This window comes from Lissotriton helveticus, chromosome 6 (genome assembly GCF_964261635.1).
Source record: "Lissotriton helveticus chromosome 6, aLisHel1.1, whole genome shotgun sequence".
NCBI classification, from domain to species: Eukaryota; Metazoa; Chordata; class Amphibia; order Caudata; family Salamandridae; genus Lissotriton; species Lissotriton helveticus.
In genome coordinates this window covers 1418008154-1418031600 of record NC_136067.1, presented here as the reverse complement: position 1 = coordinate 1418031600, position 23447 = coordinate 1418008154, and the positions used below count along the sequence as shown (strand labels likewise).

At 42.3% G+C, this 23447-nt stretch overlaps 1 protein-coding gene across 1 annotated transcript in view; it reads right to left on the bottom strand.

Moving 5' to 3' along the window:
* Positions 1-12601: 12601 nt before the first annotated feature.
* Positions 12602-23447, bottom strand: part of GRM1 (glutamate metabotropic receptor 1) — a 2398293-nt gene continuing 2387447 nt past the window's right edge. The window contains exon 8 of the mRNA XM_078649207.1: positions 12602-18034. Within this exon, the coding sequence (XP_078505333.1) occupies positions 17203-18034 (832 nt within the window). The 3' untranslated portion in view covers positions 12602-17202. The remainder of the gene's footprint in view (positions 18035-23447) is intronic.

The window sequence follows — 23447 nt, the reverse complement described above, 5'->3', positions numbered from 1 at the left end:
ACGGGTCAAGTGGGGACCCTGATTCAACCAGAGGGAGAAGGGAAAGGAAGGATTCTTGAGTTAAGAGAGGGAATGAGTCTAGACGAGCCTCTGGGGGCGGGCAGGAGGGATTAAGGAAGGAGGGAGAGGGGGGAGGGATGTTGGCTTTGATATTTGCGATTTTATCCAAGAAATAGAAGTTCAAGGAGTCGCATAAAGACTGTGAGGGAGGGGGTTGGAGGGTGGTTCTATCAGAGTACGCAAGCTTATGGACAGTGGAGAAAATTTCTCTGGGCTGGTTCTCGGCAGCTAAGATTTTCGAGGAGAAGTAGGCCGTTTTGGTGGTCAAGATAGTTTTTTTATATTACGACAGAAGAGAGGTGTACTGGACTTTGCGGATGGGACAGTACTGTCGTCGCCAGGCTCGTTCGGCGTGGCGGACTGTGAGTTTTAGAGCCTTCAATTCATCGTTGAACCAGCGGTTGGAATCGTTAATGCGTCTGGAGACAACTCGCCTAAGAGGGGCGATAGGGTCGCAACCTGATAGAAGCCAGGAATTGATGGAGTCAGATTGTTCTGAGATAGGCAGACCCAGTAGATCGGGGCTGGAGTAGGAGAGAGAGTTAGCCAGAGAGGCCACATCCACCCGGCCCCAGGAGCGTGCCCAGATGTTTTTTGGAAGCGAGGGCTTGGTGGATGGGCCAAGTTGAAGGGAAAAGGAAATCAGGGAGTGGTCAGACCAAGAGCAGGGGGAAATGGAAAGGGACGCAATGGGACAGTTGAGGGACCAGATCTGGTCAAGGATGTGGCCCTGAATGTGAGTCGGAGAGAGGACATGGGGTTTGAAATTGAGAGAAAGAAGAGAATCGGAAAAATCTTTGGAAGTAGAGCATTCTGCTGGGTCAGAGGGCCAAAAGTTGAAGTCACCCAGCATCATGATGGAGGAGTTGTTGACCGCTAGGGTGGCCACGAGCTCTTGAAACCCTACAAGAAAGAATGGAGAAGGTTGCGGGGGCGGTACATGAGTAAACAGGTGAGGGGTACATTGAGGGAGAGTGAGCGGACTACTAGGAAATCTGAGGAACCGATGGGTGGGTAGTTAAGAGGCTGGAAGGAAAGTTCTTTGCGGGCGATCAGGGCGTCGCCACCGCCCGATTTGCCGGCTGGCCGATCGGTGCGGAGAGCGTAGTAGGTAGTAGGAAGAGATGTCAATAAGGAGGGGAGGGAGCTGTCACAGAACCAGGTCTCTGTAAGGAATTAGAGATCAGGTTGGTGCAGGTCGAGAAGAACAAAGAGTTCATGATAATGCTTGACTGCAGAACGGGTGTTGAGATAGAAAATGGAGAGAGAGGTGGGTATGGGTAGTGCAGGGGGATGGGAACGGGAAGTGGGAGGGGGAAGGGAAAGGTGAGATGGGGCAGAGAGAGAAGGAAAAGGGGTTGGGGCCGCCAGCCCCAAGCTATTAATATAGTTGGTCATGGAGGCGTCAATCGGCCACGGGCCTTGGAGTCCATGCAGTTGCGCCGACGAGTATTGTCGCGAGTGGGCATAGTGGGGTGGCCCTAGTCCCGTTCGGTCGCGGACGGGCGCAGACGGGCTTGCCTTAGGCGCGCCTTTGGCGCGCATGCGTCGCGCCCGCTGCGCTCGTCCGCTGCGCGTCCGGAAAAGGCACATGATTTATGAAGGACGGGAGGCCGGAGGGAGGCGTGGCCTCGGTGGAGGGGCGTGGCCTCGGCACTCGCCGGAATGGCGTTTAGAGGTGAAATTGAAGGGTGTCCTACCGCAGCAGCGTTAAGTCGGCTGCGCGGGGAACACGAGTCAGAGGGTGAGTGATTTTAAAATTAGCTAAGCACACAAGTGAAATACGAACAGTTTCAGTATTTTAAAAACATCAAAAACGCACTCCCAGCTTCTGCCTCAGGAGGTAACAGATAGACTGGGCACACGCTTGTGTTCAGTGCCCTTTTATGCACGGCGCAGGGGGGCGTGGCTTCGGTGGAGGGGCGTGGCCTCGGCGCTCGCCGGAATGGCGTCTAGAGGTGAAATTGAAGGGTGTCCTACCGCAGCAGCGTTAAGTCGGCTGCGCGGGGAACACGAGTCAGAGGGTGAGTGATTTTAAAATTAGCTAAGCACACAAGTGAAATACGAACAGTTTCAGTATTTTAAAAACATCAAAAACGCACTCCCGGCTTCCGCCTCAGGAGGTAACAGATAGACTGGGCAGACGCTTGTGTTCAGCGCCCTTTTATGCGCGGCGGAGGGGGCGTGGCCTCGGTGGAGGGGCGTGGCCTCGGCGCTCGCCGGAATGGCGTCTAGAGGTGAAATTGAAGGGTGTCCTACCGCAGCAGCGTTAAGTCGGCTGCGCGGGGAACACGAGTCAGAGGGTGAGTGATTTTAAAATTAGCTAAGCACACAAGTGAAATACGAACAGTTTCAGTATTTTAAAAACATCAAAAAACGCACTCCCGGCTTCCGCCTCAGGAGGTAACAGATAGACTGGGCAGACGCTTGTGTTCAGCGCCCTTTTATGCGCGGCAGAGGGGGCGTGGCCTCGGTGGAGGGGCGTGGCCTCGGCGCTCGCCGGAATGGCGTCTAGAGGTGAAATTGAAGTGTGTCCTACCGCAGCAGCGTTAAGTCGGCTGCGCGGGGAACACGAGTCAGAGGGTGAGTGATTTTAAAATTAGCTAAGCACACAAGTGAAATACGAACAGTTTCAGTATTTTAAAAACATCAAAAACGCACTCCCGGCTTCCGCCTCAGGAGGTAACAGATAGACTGGGCAGACGCTTGTGTTCAGCGCCCTTTTATGCGCGGCGGAGGGGGCGTGGCCTCGGTGGAGGGGCGTGGCCTCGGCGCTCGCCGGAATGGCTTCTAGAGGTGAAATTGAAGGGTGTCCTACCGCAGCAGCGTTAAGCCGGCTGCGCGGGGAACACGAGTCAGAGGGTGAGTGATTTTAAAATTAGCTAAGCACACAAGTGAAATACGAACAGTTTCAGTATTTTAAAACCATCAAAAACGCACTCCCGGCTTCCGCCTCAGGAGGTAACAGATAGACTGGGCAGACGCTTGTGTTCAGCGCCCTTTTATGCGCGGTGGAGGGGGGCGTGGCCTCGGTGGAGGGGCGTGGCCTCGGCGCTCGCCGGAATGGCGTCTAGAGGTGAAATTGAAGGGTGTCCTACCGCAGCAGCGTTAAGTCGGCTGCGCGGGGAACACGAGTCAGAGGGTGAGGGATTTTAAAATTAGCTAAGCACACAAGTGAAATACGAACAGTTTCAGTATTTTAAAAACATCAAAAACGCACTCCCGGCTTCCGCCTCAGGAGGTAACAGATAGACTGGGCAGACGCTTGTGTTCAGCGCCCTTTTATGCGCGGTGGAGGGTGGCATGGCCTCGGTGGAGGGACGTGGCCTCGGCGCTCGCCGGAATGGCGTCTAGAGGTGAAATTGAAGGGTGTCCTACCGCAGCAGCGTTAAGTCGGCTGCGCGGGGAACACGAGTCAGAGGGTGAGTGATTTTAAAATTAGCTAAGCACACAAGTGAAATACGAACAGTTTCAGTATTTTAAAAACATCAAAAACGCACTCCCGGCTTCCGCCTCAGGAGGTAACAGATAGACTGATAGACTGTATATATTTGATCTATTATAAACACCGTATGGCTCAGAAACCATACCATGCTTTTACAGTATCATTTTATAATACTCCTTTTACTGTACGCACTGTACTTTATGACAAGTATTGCGATTGTAGCAATTCACTTCTCTTGCATAAGAAAGAAGACTGTTCAATAAATAACCTCTTTTATTGAAAACACCCGTCTCTCTGTTTCTCTGCACTTCTGGTGAAACTAAGTATGCACAATTGACGGAGTAAAATAGCTATCTATTGTTTCCGCGACTCTGGAGATATACTCCTTATTCTTGGGGGAGCAAAGTTGTCATGTTTATGCGGTTGTCAGAAACTAATCCCTTCTTGTGAATTCGAGAAAGTTTCTAGTGACCTCTGAGCTAGCTGGCATTCATAATTAAGTCTAACATAATCAATAGAGACCTAGTCAACCTAAGTTCTACGTCTAAACTATCGTTTATGTTATTCCAATGCGCAGAGCCTATTGGGAATATAGGAACTACACTACAAGTGGGTTCGCGTCCCCCAGGTAACATGTGTCGACTCCAGGAGTGGGGCGCGGGCTCGGAGGGAGAAGCTCTTGGCTTCACTCTCATGTTTGCAGCATGAGCCTCTGCTTCGGCTCGTGTCGCTGCGCGTATTGCCAAAGGAAGTGGCGGTAAAGCTGCACTTTGGAATTACATTGTACTTTGTTGGGGGCAACTGTGAGAGGCTGACTGAAGGTCAGAACAGGAGGCGGAGAGACCGCATAAGGCCAGTGATCGGGCCCGAGTGGAATACGTATTCCATTACTGTGAATGGAGTACCTGACTGACGTACACATTGCAACATTTCTGTATAACGAACTACTTAATTGTCGTATGAGGCATTGCATTGTTCCTGCATAACGAGCTACCTGATTAGCGTATTGCACATTGCATTATTCCTGCATAACAAATTACCTGATTAGTGTATACGCATTGCCTTATTATTGCAGAACAACATATCTGGTGGTTGGATTACGCATTGCATTGTTTTACCTTGCAAAGTGCTTGATTGTTATGTTACGCATTGCATTCTTCTCATTGCAGTGTCTGATTGCTTTGTTACTCATTACAGTATTTTTACATTGCAAAAGTACCTGATTCTAGCAATACGAACTGTATGACAAGTGATTAGGAGTACAGGAGAATGTTTAGAAGTGCTCATTGACATCGCCTGAACGTACAAGGGCTGGCTGGCCCAACAACTGGCCAGGAGAAATATTACACAACTACAGAAGGTACCTACCTCAGCCAACCAGGGATCCCGGGTCTAAGAGATATCATTATTCTAGAACAAAAAATATTCATGTTCACAGCATCTTCCCATCTTGTTTATCAATTTCCTTTAAATTATCTGATTTTTTTATATTTTCTGCTGGGCATGAGGATATGCTGTCTAGGGCTTGCAGTGAAAATTAAAGGAGAATTCCTGCATAAAGTGTGCAGAGCGTGCATGTTTTCTTTTTTACACAAGAGAATATTCAGTTTTATCTTAAGTCCAGGAAGAACAGTATTGTCTTACCACACAAACGATGTCAAAATGTATGTACTCTTATGGGGGGGCAGTACTCCTCTTCATCCACGTCGATACTTATTCCCATGCAACCTTTCTAGACTTTACATATGGTATCTTTGCTGCACATATAGAATCAATCACGATACAACTGGTTTTGATTACTCTTCGTTTTTATTAATGCAGACATTTTGACAGTCAGCATTCAGAAGTGCCAATAGAGACTACATCTGAGAACACATATTTCTTACGTTTAATAATTTTACTTACGATTCTCCAAGGGTCTCAAATGACAATGCGTCCTTTGACAAAATGATGCTACCAAGACACCTTTCAGTTACTTTAGTCCTTCAAGAATTGATTCATACTGATATTGGAAAGTTCGATCTATCAGTAATACTTCAAGTACTCTCCAATTTTACCCAGATAGTTATTTAAGCTTAATGAAGCTTTTGATCATCAGTAAGTCACTCAATAGTAACTCAATAGTTATGTCTTCTTTGATGATGACGACACGTTTGCCTCTTTGACAAGATACCCCAGAAAACATTCTCAAAGCTTAAAATTCTACAAATAATTCTCCCACAAATTTTTGTGAAGTAACTGTCAATAAGAATAATATGCTTAGTTCTAGCGTCATATAAAAGATGCAATCTGAAATTGGCAGACTAGCCGGAGCAGTTCCTAATAGAGCTCCTTATTCTCAGTAGATATCTAAGGGCCTAATTACAAGGTCCACTGGACACCAGACTCGCGGTGGTGATGGTCCATTCGCCAGATTACGACTGAGTTGTTCCAGCGATGGACCTGCTGCTCCGCTGTTCCCTGCCGGTGGCACAGCATAGGGGCAATGTAATATGTTGAGCTGGACTGCTGCAGTCCGGCAGAGCATTTTACGAGTTCCTCCACCCCCAGCCGTTTCATGGCAGTAAGCCCACTACAAAAAGGCTGGCGGTGGGGGAACAGAGGGGGCCCTACAGGGCTCCCATTCCCCCACCGCCATGTGGACGCATTCAGGGAGGCACAACATGTGCCCCTCTGTCTGCTTGCACTCTCAGTTCCAGCATGGCATGGACTTCACAGTCCATGCTGTGCTGGAACATTTTTGTCGTTCCCATTGCGGTTCCCTTTTTCAGGGCACAGCCATGGGAAATACAAAAGGACAGTCTGCTGGCACAAGTTGAACTCTTAATCAGGTGAGCCGTCCTTGCACGGCTTTGGTGGTGCTGTGCCGGTGGCAAGCTGGCGCAGCACCGCCAAACTCATAATAAGACCCTAAGTCCGAGCTCTGCTAGGAAAGCTATTTTAAGATTATTACCCTTTTTCAGCTATTACGAAATTTGGAAGACTAGATGAACATGTAGATGAATCCTTGTGACATTGGTATTTGACCAACCATGAACTAATTTCTGAAATATTTTTTTTTAGAAAACAATATTATTGTAACATATGTTTAAATTGACTTCTAAGATATTGTGTATTTAATAAACTATTAATAAACCATACTTATAAACTGAAGGTTGGGCGGATTGAGCTCTTTTAACTATACATATTTCAAGAAATGTGTGAAATAGAGTGTTTTTATGTTAATTGGTTGAAAGCAAATGTCCTGATTTTGAGTTTGACGGATGGAATACTACATCACATATTTGTTGGATGTATCATCTGCTGTTATTATAAGTGCATTATATCCTATGACACAATATGGTCGTCATGGATCTGTCATGTTTGTGACCGAGCATCCCATCTGCCAAACTCTAATTAAGGCCCTAATTATTTAATTAAAATGTTGGTGTCTGAAGCAATGTGATCATAGATATAAGACAAGTAGGACAAGGGAACTTATGTGGGAGAGGTGGTGACTTTTCTTCTTTTATTTTTTATCTGGTACCCCTGTCTCCCAGCATTTATGACGGAGCACAATATTGCCTTTCTCAATACCCCATAGTGTATACACAGAGACTCATGAAGAAGGATGCATAGTGAGTGATTTGGCCGCAAGATGTTTAGTGACAATCTGTCTGTCATTGCATGTTTATTTTGGTTTGGTGATTTCTTTTTTGTCCTTTTGTCCTCAGATGTACTATTGCAAAAGGAAACTCCCAATCAAAACAGCAATAAGGACATTCACCTGACTCCCAGTCTGCAGAAGAACACTTTTTTATGCATACAAGTCTTGTGAGATCAGTTTCTTGGGTGTATTATCAAAGGACAATCGTAATTACCTATCTATTCTCAGTAGGGTCGCCACCTAACTCTATGTGATATGGATAAAGTATTCTGGCGTCCAGTTCCCAATTTTAGTTGTTTGAATAAGCACTGTATTGTTTACTGTACATTGGTACTCAATTGTTCATTTTTGTTACATTTCAGTATCAAAAGATCTTCTTTTATGATGAATTTATAATTGGATAAACTAAGAAGATTTTTTTCTCTATCACATGTAGTGATATTTGGAATTTATGGGTTAACTTCTAATTAGTTACATTCTACATTGAGTGATTATCTAGGGAAAGAATGGTATAATTATAGTTCAGGCTTTGCAATGCATATAATTCCTTACTCCACTCATTAGGAGGTATCTAAATAATTACTTTCCAATGGACTATTGTACATAGAATTGGTAAACAAGGCTTACATGCCTCACATTTTGTGGGGCATTAGTATTAGAGTACAATGCCGTCAGGAGATGAGAAGAAAATAAAATGCCAGAGAGTGATTATCTGAAACACATAGGGAGCTCTGAACTATGAAGCGTTGTGCCTGATCCTACTGCCTGGGACTGATCATCTTTTATATTTTAAAGGCTTCAAGGATTTACTATAGTTGCGGAATTAAATGTTCACCCCAAGGTCTGGTTACATCACCAACAACAACTAAAACTAACATCTGAAACTTGCTGAATTCACTTATAACTGATGATGAGCCATGGAGGGGATTTCTCATTATTTACATAGTTGGTGACCTGCAAATGAATTTGGATTTTAGTAGGGGTGACTCTGCCTTTCTACTTTCCTGTCCTGGGTTCCCTGTGTTCTGGTTCAGCGAGGACCTGGGCTGGCAGTTTGGGCTGGACTGTTCCCAATGGAGCAGGGCCAAGACTGATTTACATATGGCTGAATCCAAACTGAGGTGGCGTGGTGTGCAAAAATAACAATGTACTGGGATGCGACCCTGAGCATTAACCAGTGTGGGAGATTATTTCAAGCATTCCATCGATCACTTTATTGTATACTTTTTTCATCTTTTCAAAGTGGATAAACGGAGTACCCTTACATAGTGTTAAGAACGCCACTTGATATTTCCAAAGCTTAAAAAGTGCAAATTCTGATGAGGATGTGTGGTAGTCATTATTTTCCTCGAAAGGGTATGATAATACAACTTGATTGCTTCATGTTAAACTTTCCTCCCTTGTGGGCGGTGCAGAGTAAAATTCCTCCAATGGATACTGAGTCAGTGTCTCAAACGTTGTAATAATATTAAGAATTTGGTTGCAGAAGGGAGGAATAGAGAAGTGACCAACTGATGTGGAATGCAACATATAAATATACTGGCATTAAATGCATATTTTTCTTTACAAAAATCAAGCAACATATTTACAAAAAAAACTATCCTCCCTTTCTGGCTGCAAAACAGTTTCGATTCTACTGTGTTGCTGGGTTTCACGTAGACATGCTCGTGGGATGCTGTGTTCAAATCGAAAATATACTAAAACTAGACCTCTCTCAGAGCACCAGACAAGCAATGATGTTGAGTGTTATGAAGCAATGCAGATACAGATGAAGAGAATAACTATTTCATAAAGGGTTGGCTGTTCCTTTAAAGACTGGGACACTGCATTTACATTTTTCATTAAGCACTGGAGAGTGTCTGAGGATGGACATTAGATTGAATTTTCCAAAGCAACTAGATATGCTTTGCTTCATCTTCTTCTAAAAGTCAGTCCTCTGAAGAGTCATTGTTTATTACTCACACTCATTGCAAACAATTAACATAACTTTAACTCTAAAACACTTGACATACCTCCGTATATTTCAATACCATAAAATATCTGCAATTTTCAAGCTTCATTTCAGACAGGAAACCTACGGTGATACATTAAGCAGCATATGCAAATGTACACTGTACAAACTCCTCGAAGGTCGAGATGTCCTACAATCTGTTATAAAAAATGTACAGCAACAAAATAATTACCAAATATTCATATATAATAACATCTGCGTCGTCCTCCAGTGGCAGTTGTGATTTGACATTGTGCTTCACTCTCGGCATGGGCCTACTTTAAAAAGTTTTTTGATTGTGCAACACCCAAGTGTTCACATGCTTTCAACACACACAAACACTGACACACACACTTGCCTACATACAAAGACATTGACAGGTATCGTCAAATATACCAATTTATCATCTATGTGCAGACTCACGAATGGAAAAATACACTACATTAATATGTATGAGCCATACTTTCAGACAGAACACGTAAACCCACAAACTATTGTATGCACAAACCCTACACAGGCACACACACTGTTCATGGTACAAAACACAACTGCAAATAAAGCACACACACACAGTCAAGTACAAAGGACTCCATATATGAACTTAACCAGCCTGACACGTATTCTCACTGGTCAAGTTCTTTACAGAGGAGCACACACACGCATAAAACCACAAATGCGTGCTTACACACCTAACACACATTTGCACCCCTAAATTAACAGATTTGCACACACGCATGCATGAAACACACGAACGTGTGGGCACACACATCGAAAACGTACAACATACATACGTGCACTCATGCACACATCCACCAAAATAAGCTTACACACGCCCCCTCACTAGAATAAGCCTTAAAGAATGGTTCATGAGAAACAAACAGCATACATAGATCCGTTAGCACAAGTTTTTTTTTTTACATTAGCCCTGACATTGATAACAGTGCAGTGTTTGTTCGTGGCAAGTATATTCAGGTAAATACTGTACAAGTAAAACCATTAAACTCGACAATGAAATTAGAATACACAATATGAATCCTTTAAAAATGCTTCAGCTGGAGAGTTCCTTTTTGCATTAAATGTAGATTTCCTTAACATGAAAAGATTGTACACATTACAAGACACTATGTGCTAATATCTCAATTTGCCGCTAGTATACGCTGCACAGGTAAATGCACTGCATTTTTACAGTTATGTGGCAAGATGTTGCAGTCTACGGTGATGTTGCAGCGGTTTAGAGGCATGGCTCCTGGATGCCTGTACAGAAAAGCAGCTTTAAGCCCTATATGTTTAATGCAACCTTAAACAGCTCTTCATTTCCACCTAATTCTTTGCCGTCTATTTAGGCCCCCTTTTGTCCTACTAAACTTAGACCCTGGGCAACACTGTACTTTCCCAGGAGACTTCAGTTGCGCTGACGCAATACTTCTTGCCAATTGGCACGTGACCCTTTGTAACCTCCGCATAACCTCACCTCTGGTGGACAGTGAGGGGCCACTCTTTCTGTGTGCACGTCTACTCACACACAGACCCACAAAAATAAACTAGGACACTGTTCTTAACTAGTCCGGCCGAACCACAACCTGCTCGATTGAGCAAAGTTCCCATGAGGAATCTCTTCCGCAGTGTCTCACACTCTATTATTTTCAATAGTTCTACGCTTTAATTCATTTTCAATTCATCTGTGTTCATTGTATGGGTTGGTGTTTCTTCTCTCTTTAGTTATGTTATACAAAAGTCACAGATCAATTCGTTAAATGTCTTTGTGCTTTGTTCTGTTGGCTCATCGACGTGGACCACAACTTTTAAAAAACACATGACACCAATTTGAGTCCTCAAACATCCACGTGCAGGGCGGGGCTTGAGGAACAACCCTTCACTCTCTTTCTTGCCACATGCACCATCCTGGATTGCATATGACTTTGCAACTTCTGCTTACAAGTGCCTGCTCTCGAGCCCTTGTTTCTGAGGTGCTTCCTGGAACCCCTCCATCTTAAAGGGTAGATGAATTGTGTGTGTAGTCTCTGAGGAAGGCTGAAGCATAAGTGGTGTTTGGTGGAGTGCACGACATTGGCTCAGATGCAGGGGAGCTGGGCCCTGAGCTATCTGAAGCCACAGAATCTCAGAATACTTATTCCCATGCAACCTTTCTAGACTTTACATATGTATCTTTGCTACACATATAGAATCAATCACGATACAACTGGTTTTGATTACTCTTCGTTTTTATTAATGCAGACATTTTGACTCTTACAGTCAGCATTCAGAAGTGCCAATAGAGACTACATCTCAGAACACATATTTCTTACGTTTAATAATTTTACTTAAGATTCTCCAAGGGTCTCAAATGACAATGCGTCCTTTGACAAAATTATGTTACCTAGACACATTTCAGTTACTTTAGTTCTTCAAGAATTGATTCATACTTCTATTGTAAAGTTCGATCTATCAGTAATACTTCAAGTACTCTCCAATTTTACCCAGATAGTTATTTAAGCTTAATGAAGCTTTTGATCATCAGTAAGTCACTCAATGGTCACTCAATAGTTACGCCTTCTTTGATGATGATGACACGTTTACCTCTTTGACAAGATACCCCAGAAAACATTCTCAAAGCTTAAATTCTACAAATAATTCTCCCACAAATTTTTGTGAAGTAACTTTCAATAAGAATAATATGCTTAGTTCTAGCGTCATATAAAAGATGCAATCTGAAATTGCCAGTCTAGCCAGAGCAGTTCCTCACAGAGCTCCTTATTCTCAGTAGATATCAAAGGGCCTAATTACGAGGTCCACAGAACACCAGACTTGCGGTGGCGGTGGTCCATCCGCCAGATTACGACTTTGAGTTGTTCCAGCGATGGACCTGCTGCTCCGCTGTTCCCTGCCGGTGGCACAGCATAGGGGCAATGTAATATGTTGAGCTGGACTGCTGCAGTCCGCAGAGCATTTTACGAGTTCCTCCACCCCCAGCCTTTTCATGGCAGTAAGCCCACCACAAAAAGTCTGGCGGTGGGGGAACAGAGGGGGCCCTACAGGGCTCCCATTCCCCCACCGCCATGGGGACGCATTCCGGGAGGTACAACATGTGCCCCTCTGTCTGCTTGCACTCTCAGTTCCAGCATGGCATGGACTTCACAGTCCATCCTGTGCTGGAACATTTTTTTCGTTCCCATTGCGGTTCCCTTTTTCAGGGCACAGCCATGGGAAAGACAAAAGGACCATCTGCCTGCACAAGTTTAACTCCTAATCAGGTGAGCGGTCCTTGCACGGCTTTAGTGGTGCTGTGCCGGTGGCAAGCAGGCGCAGCACCGCCAAACTCATAATAAGACCCTAAGTCCGAGCTCTGCTAGGAAAGCTATTTTAAGATTATTACCCTTTTTCAGCTATTACGAAATTTGGAAGAATAGATGAACATGTAGAGGAATACTTGTGACATTGGTATTTCACCAACCATGAACTAATTTCTGAAATATTTTTTTTTAGAAAACAATATTATTGTAACATATGTTTAAATTGACTTCTAAGATATTGTGTATTTAATAAACTATTAATAAACCATACTTATAAACTGAAGGTTGGGCGGATTGAGCTCTTTTAACTATACATATTTCAATAAATGTGTGAAATAGAGTGTTTTTATGTTAATTGGTTGAAAGCAAATGTCCTGATTTTGAGTTTGACGGATGGAATACTACATCACATATTTGTAGGATGTATCAGCTGCTGTTATTATAAGTGCATTATATCCTATGACACAATATGGTCGTCATGGAACTGTCATGTTTGTGACCGAGCATCCCATCTGCCACACTCTAATTAAGGCCCTAATTATTTAATTAAAATGTTGGTGTCTGAAGCAATGTAATCATAGATATAAGACAAGTAGGACAAGGGAACTTATGTGGGAGATGTGGTGACTTTTCTTCTTTTATTTTTTATCTGGTACCCCTGTCTCCCAGCATTTACAATGGAGCACAATATTGCCTTTCTCAATACCCCAAAGTATATACACAGAGACTCATGAAGAGGGATGCATAGTGAGTAATTTGGCCGCAAGATGTTTAGTGACAATCTGTCTGTCATTGCATGTTTATTTTGGTTTTGTGATTTCTTTTTTGTCCTTTTGTCCTCAGATGTACTATTGCAAAAGGAAACTCCCAATCAAAACAGCAATAAGGCCATTCACCTGACTCCCAGTCTGCAGAAGAACACTTTTTTATGCATACAAGTCTTGTGAGATCAGTTTCTTGGGTGTATTGTCAAAGGACAATCGTAATTACCTATCTATTCTCAGTAGGATCGCCACCTCACTCTATGTGATATGGATAGAGTGTTCTAGTATACAGTTCCCAATTTTAGTTGTTTGAATAAGCACTGTATTGATTACTGTACATTGGTACTCATTTGTTCATTTTTGTTAGATTTCAGTATCAAAAGATCTTCTTTTATGATGAATTTATAATTGGATAAACTAAGACAAATTTTTTCTCTATCACATGTAGTGAGATTTGGAATTTATGGGTTAACTTCTAATTAGTTACATTCTACATTTAGTGATTATCTAGGGAAAGAATGGAATAATTATAGTTCAGGCTTTGCAATGCATATAATTCCTTACTCCACTCATTAGGAGGTATCTAAATAATTACTTTCCAATGGACTATTGTACATAGAATTGGTAAACAAGGCTTACGTGCCTCACACTTTGTGGGGCATTAGTATTAGAGTACAATGCCTTCAGGAGATGAGAAGAAAATAAAATGCCAGAGAGTGATTTTATCTGAAACACCTAGGGAGCTCTGAACTATGAAGCGTTGTGCCTGATCCTAGTCCCTGGGACTGATCATCTTTTATATTTTAAAGGCTTCAATGGTTTACTATAGTTGTGGAATTAAATGTTCACCCCAAGGTCTGGTTACATCACCAACCACAACTAAAACTAACATCTGAAACTTGCTGAATTCACTTATAACTGGATGATGAGCCATGGAGGGGAGTTCTCATTATTTACATAGTTGGTGACCTGCAAATGAATTTGGATTTAAGTAGGGGTGACTCTGCCTTTCTTCTTTCCTGTCCTGGGTTCTCTGTGTTCTGGTTCAGGGAGGACCTGGCCTGGCAGTCTGGGCTGGACTGTTCCCAATGCAGCAGGGCCAAGACTGATTTACATGTGGCTGGATCCAAACTGACTGAGGCAGCGTGGTGTGCAAAAATAACAATGAACTAGGATGCGACCCTGAGTTTTAACTAATGTGGGAGATTATTTCAAGCATTCCATCCATCACTTTAATGTATACTTTTTTCATCTTTTCAAAGTGGATAAACGGAGTACCGTTACATAGTGTTAAGAATGCCACTTAATATTTCCAAAGCTTAAAAAGTGTAAAATCTGCTGAGTATGTGTGGTAGTCATTATTTTCCTCGAAAGGGTATGATAATACAACTTGATTGCTTCATGTTAAACTTTCCTCCCTTGTGGGCGGTGCAGAGTAAAATTCCTCCAATGGATACTGCGTCAGTGTCTCAAAAGTTGTAATAATATTTAGAATTTGGTTGCAGAAGGGAGGAATAGAGAAGTGACCAACTGATGTGGAATGCAACATATAAATATACTGGCATTAAATACATATTTTTCTTTACAAAAATCAAGCAACATATTTACAAAAAAAACGATCCTCCCTTTCTGGCTGCTAAACAGTTTCGATTCTACTGTTTTGCTGGGTTTCACGTAGACATGCTCGTGGGATGCTGTGTTCAAATCGAAAATATGCTAAAACTAGACCTCTCTCAGAGCACCCGACAAGTAACGATGTTGAGTTTTATGAAGCAGTGTAGATACAGATGAAGAGAATAACCTTTTCATAAAGGGTTGGATGTTCCTTTAAAGACTGGGACACTGCATTTACATTTTTCATTAAGCACTGGAGAGTGCCTGAGGATGGACATTATATTGAATTTTCCAAAGCAACTAGATATGCTTTGCTTCATCTTCTTCTAAAAGTCAGCCCTCTGAAGAGTCATTGTTTATTACTCACACTCATTGCAAACAATTAACATAACTTTAACTCTAAAACACTTGACATACCTCCGTATATTTCAATACCATAAAATATCTGCAATTTCCAAGCTTCATTTCAGACAGGAAACCTACGGTGATACATTAAGCAGCATATGCAAATGTACACTGTACAAACTCCTCGAAGGTCGAGATGTCATACAATCTGTTATAAAAAATTCACAGCAACAAAATAATTACCAAATATTCATATATTATAACATCTGCGTCGTCCTCCAGTGGCAGTTGCGATTTGACATTGTGCTTCACTCTCGGCATGGGCCTACTTTAAAAAGTTTTTTGATTGTGCAACACCCAAGTGTTCACATGCTTTCAACACACACGCACACTGACACGCACACTTGCCTACATACAAAGACATGGACATGTATCGTCAAATATACCAATATTATCATCTATGTGCAGACTCACGAATGGAAAAATACACTACTTTAATAAGTATGAGACATACTTTCAGACAGAACACGTAAACCCACAAACTATTCTATGCACAAACCCTACACAGGCACACACACTGTTTATGGTACAAAACACAACTGCAAATAAAACACACACACACACACAGTCAAGTACAAAGGACTCCATATATGAACTTAAACAGCCTGCCTCGTATTCTCACTGGTCAAGTTCTTTACAGAGGAGCACACACACGCATAAAACCACAAATGCGTGCTTACACACCTAACACACATTTGCACCCCTAAACTCACAGATTTGCACACACGCATGCATGAAACACACGAACGTGTGGGCACACACATCGAAAACGTACAACATACATATGTGCACTCATGCACACATCCACCAATATAAGCTTACACACGCCCCCTCACTAGAATAAACCTTAAAGAATGGTGCATGAGAAACAAACAGCATACATAGATCCTTTAGCACAAGTTTTTTTTTTTACATTAGCACTGACATTGATAACAGTGCAGTGTTGGTTCGTGGCAAATATATTCAGTTAAATACTGTACAAGTAAAACCATTAAATTCGACAATAAAATTAGAATACAAAATATGAATCCTTTAAAAATGCTTCAGCTGAAGAGTTCCTTTTTGCATTAAATGTAGATTTCCTTAACATGAAAAGATTGTACACATTACAAGACACTATGTGCTAATATCTCAATTTGCCGCTAGTATAAGCTGCACAGATAAATGCACTGCATTTTTACAGTTATGTGGCAAGATGTTGCAGTCTACGGTGATGTTGCAGCGGTTTAGAGGCATGGCTCCTGAATGCCTGTACAGAAAAGCAGCTTTAAGCCCTATATGTTTAATGCAACCTTAAACAGCTCTTCATTTCCACCTAATTCTTTGCCGTCTATTTAGGCCCCCTTTTGTCCTACTAAAGTTTGACCCTGGGCAACACAGTACTTTCCCAGGAGACTTCAGTTGCGCTGATGCCATACTTCTTGCCAATTGGCACGTGACCCTTTGTAACCTCCGCATAACCTCACCTCTGGTGGACAGTGAGGGGCCACTCTTTCTGTGTGCACGTCTTCTCACACACAGACCCACAAAATTAAACTAGGACACCGTGTTCTTAAATAGTACGGCCGAACCACAACTCACTCGATTGAGCAAAGTTCCCATGAGGAATCTCTTCCGCAGTGTCTCACACTCTATTATTTTCAATAGTTCTACGCTTTAATTCATTTTTAATTTATCTGTGTTCATTGTATGGGTTGGTGTTTCTTCTCTCTTTAGTTACGTTATACAAAAGTCACAGATCAATTCGTTAAATGTCTTTGTGCTTTGTTCTGTTGGCTCATCGACGTGGACCACAACTTTTAAAAAACACATGACACCAATTTGAGTCCTCAAACATCCACGTGCAGGGCGGGGCTTGAGGAACAACCCTTCACTCTCTTTCTTGCCACATGCACCATCCTGGATTGCATATGACTTTGCAACTTCTGCTTACAAGTGCCTGCTCTCGAGCCCTTGTTTCTGAGGTGCTTCCTGGAAACCCCTCCATCTTAAAGGGTAGATGAATTTTGTGTGTAGTCTCTGAGGAAGGCTGATGCATAAGTGGTGTTTGGTGGAGTGCACGGCACTGACTCAGATGCAGGGGAGCTGGGCCCTGAGCTGCCTGAAGCCACAGAATCTCGGAAAGGAGATGGAGGGGTGAGGGCAGGAGAATCTTCCAGAGCCAGCTTACTCTGAGTCAACTCCTCCTCTGGACTTCCTGCACAGTCGGGGTACATATATCCTTGAATGAGATTTAAGTTTTCACTTTCCAGTTCGTCATCGGTGGTGGCTAGTTCTTCACTGAAATTTGCCATTTGAAGGGGGAGCATTTGTTGGTGTACCCCGGTGGTCTGGCATGCGGGCCGCACACCGTTGCCAGGATTCGGAGTGCTGATGACTGAGTTATAGTCAGGCATGCCTGTTGTAAATTTGTTGACAACACAATGCAGCTGATCCATGATAGACCTTTGGGGTGGAATGTTTTTTGCTGCCTGCTCTGAGAAGTAAATCGGGTCTTCTTCAGAAGCCCTGGAAGGTGGTGGTGTTGTTGTCACACGCCTGTGCACCACCATTGAAGGGCTGCATGTCTGATGGAGGCGCACTCGCTCAATAGTCTCTTCCTCTTCCACCACGTTGTACAACGTCTTAGTGCCGACATCAGAGAAAGTCAGGCTCTTTGCCTGGCCCTGGTAGTTTTTCGTCAAGGGCTTGATCACAGCTGTCTGATTGGATCCTGTGTCCTTGCTCTTTACATGAACAGACAGTCTCTGCCACATGTGCTGTCCCTTCTGTACTGGCTTTCCACCTGGTTCAGACCATGACACAGACTTTCCATTGGAACTATAAATAAAAGAAAAATGGAATTACTTGAAGATAAAAATGCATACTATTTACATCCAAACGTGTCATTCTTTCTACCACCCTCTGTCTTCCACCCCAACCCTCACAATTTAGGATGATTTCCCCATTGTGGTGCAATGCAATACTTGAGGTCTGAGAGTCAATATACATGAAAATAAGCATCATTACTACTCTAAGATAATATTTATTTCCTTAAGAATGTACACTTGTTATGCATCAATTATTATCCACACATTCATGCATTATTTGAGAGTCATGCACTTATTGGTATGCATGGGAAATTATTTATATCATAATACTTGACAGCTCACCAAAGCATTGCTACATCTTGAATACCTGCTGGTAGTGTCTGATGTAGCAGGGACTGCTGACAGCAGGGAACTCAGTGATTATTGACAATAGATTGGTAGTGGACACTATTGACAATAAGGCGCTCATAGAAAATAGTGACAAGTGGAAACTTGTAGAGATTATTGACATGGTGGAGTTCTCCAAAACTATTGATGAAGGAGAGCTCGTAGAGTATATTGACACTGGGCGAATAATGGAATCTATTGACAATAGGAAGCTAATACCAGCTATTGAGAAGGGAGAGCTGGTAAGATTATAGACAAATGGCAGTTAATGAAGACTATCGATTAAGAGGAGCTAGTGAATGCTATTGACAGTAGGGAGATCTTAGAGATTATTGACAATGTCGGGTCTATTAGAAACTATTGGGAATTTGGGGCTAGCAGAGTGCTGTTGACAATGGACAGCTCAAAAAGCCTATTAGCAATGGGGAGCCAGTGTAGGCTATTGACAAAAGGAAATCCCTCCTCAGGAAGTCCTCCCCAGACCCGACGGATCTCAAGAACTTCAGGCCCATCTCATTACTCCCTTTCACTGCTAAAGTCATCAAGAAAGTCATCAACACCTATCTAGCACACTTCATAGAATCCAACAACAACCTAGACACCTCTCAATCCGGATTCTGCAGCAAACACAGCGCCGAGACCGCCCTCATAGCCACCACCAACGACATCCACGCCGTCCTCAACCAAGGCCTCACATCAGCCCTCATCCTCCTGGGCCTTGCAGCAGCCTTCAACACTGTCTTCCACCGCAGACTAGCAGCCAGACTCCACAACACCACCATTTAGGGAACAGCCTTAGACTGGATTCGATCTTTCCTCCCAGGCAGGACACAAAGAATAAGACTCCTGCCCTTCCTCTCCGAGCCAACAGAGATCAGATGTAGAGTACAACAAGGATCCTCCCTCAGCCCCACACTCTTCAACATCAAGGTCTACACGGCCCCCCTTGCAACCATCATCACAAAACATGGACTCAACATAGGCTCAAACGCCGCTGACAGCCAGCTAATCCTCTCCCTCACCAAGGAACCCAACATCACCAGGCACAGTTTCCAAGAAGGGCTAAAAGACGTCGCAACTTGGATGAGCAACAGATGCCTAAAGCTCAACTCAGAGAAAACAGAAGTCCTCATCCTCAACTCCACCCCCTCTGCAGTGGCCAACACCTGGTGGTCCCCAGCCCTCAGAAACCCAGAAATCCCAACGGACCATGCTCGCAACCTCTGCATCATATTTGATTCTTCACTCACCATGAACCGCCAGATCAACGCCATGTCCACCACTTGCTTCAACACCCTCTGGATACTTCGCAAGTCCTTTAAATGGATCCCCCCAATGCCAGGAAGACCAGTCACCCACGCACTCATCACCTGCAGACTGGACTACGGAGAAACCTCTATGCCAGAATCAACAAAAAACTCTTCAGAAAATTTCAGAACGTCCAGAACACCGCAGCCAAACTTATCCCCAACATCCCACAACATGACCACATCACCCAACATCTCCACTGGCTCCCTGTTGAAAGAAGAATAACCTTCAAACTGCTCACACATGCCTACAAAAACCTTCATACCACTGGACCCCAGTACCTCAACGAACAAATCTCCTCCCATGCCCCTAAGAGAAACTTCCATTCTGTCGATCTCGCCTTAGCCATGGTCCCCCACATCCACAGGGCCACAGCAGGTGGCAGATTCTTCTCCTACCTCATGACCAGGACCTTGAACGAACTCCACCACCGCATCCAACGAAGCCCGACATTGCACCAATTCAGAAAGGACCTCAAGACCTGTCTCTTCGAATGAACTATGGAGCAGCTCGCATCCCCGCCCCCTGCGCCTTGAGACCCTCACAGGAAAAATGGGGAGCTTGTAGAGGCAATTTACATTCAGGGGCTGATGGGGATTATTGAAAACAGGAAGTCATCATAGCAAAGGGTTAGGAGGAAATTGTTTACAAACAGGGATTAATGTAAACTATTCAAGATAATTCTTTATTGCATGATTAATAAAAACTGTTGCAATGTAATACATAATAAACATCAATGCAGCAGCACATGCAATCAAATCATCATCTCAAAAATTGAAACGATCATGAAACCAATTCAAACCCAGTTGAAGTTAAGAAGTCTTGTTTAAAATCAAGGAGAAAAAGGCACTCAACGGGCAGAGCGACCATTATGCAGAGACGATATAAAAATAGAATAAAAGAGCAGAAAACTTTTTTTTAAAATGATTTTAAATGCAAAGGGTAAGATTATGAGATATGCAGGAGCAAAAAGCAAGTAGGTGATGCTTGTAGTGTGGTCTGAGGCTTGGCCTCAGCATTATACTGGCCCCAAGTCCGAGTAGCTCATTGAGAAGACTGAGATGGTGCCTTGGAAACTATTGAGAATGGGGAGCACACAGAGACTGTTCACAATGGGGGACCCATAGAGATATTGACAAGGGAGATTTTGCCATGACTACTGACAGTATGGGGTCAGTGGAGAGCATTGACAAAGGGAGGCTAGGGGAACTAATGACAACCGCTGAATAATGAAACTATTGACAATGCACACAGCTCATAAAGACTATTGAAAATTGGTAGTCCACGAAGACTATTGACAATGGGGTGCTCATAGAGATTATTGAAAATTGGGCATTTTAGAGACTTTTCTCAATGGAGAGCTCCTAAAGAATATTGAAAATGGGGAGCTATGAATACTATTATTTCTTTTTTTTGTCGTAAGAATATCATTGGCATTTATTATAGAATAGACATTACACAGTAAAATCTCAATCATTCCAAAATCCATAAACCTCTTCCCTCCCCCATATTGTATATATATATATATATAATAGGTATATATATTCACTGAAAAAACCATAGGCTTCAGGCCCGTATTAGTTAGAAATTAGCATTTAAAAAGCCTTAGAAATAAACTTTAGAAATTCACTGAAAAAACCATAGGTTTCAGGGGTGTTATAGGTAGCTGGACATTTCACTCATACAAAACCATAGAAATTCTACAGTTATAGTTAGTTCAGCTTACTATAACTCGCGCCCCCACAATGCACTGCTCATGACGTCACATATTACATCATTCATGGCATGGTCAGTGACATCACTGATGACATCACTGATGGCAATTCAAATGACATCACTGATGACATCAATGAATTTCTAAGGTTTTTAAAATGCTCATTTTTAACTATAACGGGCCTGATACCTATGGTTTTTTCAGTGAATTTCAAAGGTTTTTTTAATGCTAATTTCTAACTACAATGTCCTATAACCTATAATGTTTTTTAGGTAAATTTTAAAAACATGTGTATACTTTTTGTAGTGAAAACTAACTTAACAGTAGTCTTTTATAACTTGTAATTATGGCTCCTGGTTTTATGGTATTTCTTTTTTGGGCATTTCCGTCTGTATTTATCCATATTTTTTTAAATAATTGTGTCTGTATTTACACATATATATTTTGGGTTTTGTAAAAAATGTATCGGAAATAAGTATATTTCCACATTTATTTGTCTGATAAATATGCACTCATGCCTGAAGGACTGACCGTTACCATTCACATAAACACTCTTAGATGATAAACTATACACAACCTTGATATTAAAATGTGCATGTTTTATTATACGAGCATATGTATTGCTCTTTAAGTCTCCTTACTAAAATTATTTTATTGTTTTAACCCTTTTACTTTTAGAACGTCACACCTATTGGTCTTGTACTCATCATTGACAGCATTTAGAATCGCTAAAAAAATAACCCAATTTCCGTTTTTATCCACATTTTAAAATAAATACAGAAAGGAAAGTAAATACTTTTCTGTCTGTATTTAGCTGTAAAAATCTGTAAAAGTGGAAAACAAGGAGCCCTACTTATAATTTAACAATGTTTTCAACTTAATTAACAGTAATTAACATATAAGTGAAGTAAAAGTACAACGCAGCACCTATATATATAGACCTATAATACCTGACTTCGAACAACAGCGTTCACCGTTCGATTCCCGACTCCAGCAGCATCTTAGCCCACCACTATCTCACTGTGGGGAACACCTTGCTTAATCTTCCCAAACCCAGGAGTGCCGGCATACCTTTCTGGGGGTAGATTTCCACTTTACAAATGCTGGCATTTTTTTAATTTAACAGCATAGTGATGACAAATATTAGCACTTTTTTTTTCTTCTATTGTGAACGATATTTTTTTTTAATGTCTTCTATTTCGATGTTTTGAATCATGAGAATACAAATGACACAGTTTACTCTCCAAAGTATGTATATATTAAGGACCTTATTTGTGTTACAATGGAAATCAAAACCTTTACAGCTTCACAGTTTGTAACTTTTCCCAACACGTGCACAAGTTAAACAGTTAAAACGTGAGCATGTGTAAACTGTAAAACGTGACATCTAAATGGGCGGAGCCGCATCTTCCTTCCATAGACTACTCAATAACAAAAAACTATTTAAACCACACCCGTTGTGCGATTAGTTTTGTTTCCACAAGTTATTTCTCCATGTCCATTTTGTGATGCAGGTTCCATTTTCTAGCGTCGTATTCTTGTTTTGCGTCAACAAAACATATTCTGGAGTTGTAAGTCATTTGATTATGGCATAGTAGAACTTTATAATATGTAGCTATTTGTCAATATTTAAACATTTATATGTAGAAAACAGTGTTATTAAATATTTTTGCCTTTTGTTCTGTAACGTCTGCAGCTTGTTTTCAGGAACAGACAGATTACAGCAAACATTGCTCCTTTTCTGGCTCCTTTGAGCTCATATACTGTGACTTTGTATATTATAATATTGACACTGTACTTGACCTCAGAGGTGTTGGTGACCCATTGGCACAAACCCAAATCATTTACAATTAACTGCACTTCCTTCCAGTTGTTAGTCTGTTTTCCCCTAGGGATCATATACTATTAATATGTATGTTATAATATGAACAGTCATGGTGATCTCAGAGGGGTTTATGACCCGTCGGCACAAAGAGTACAGATATATAAGCAACATTACCAGCTTCTGGCTTTT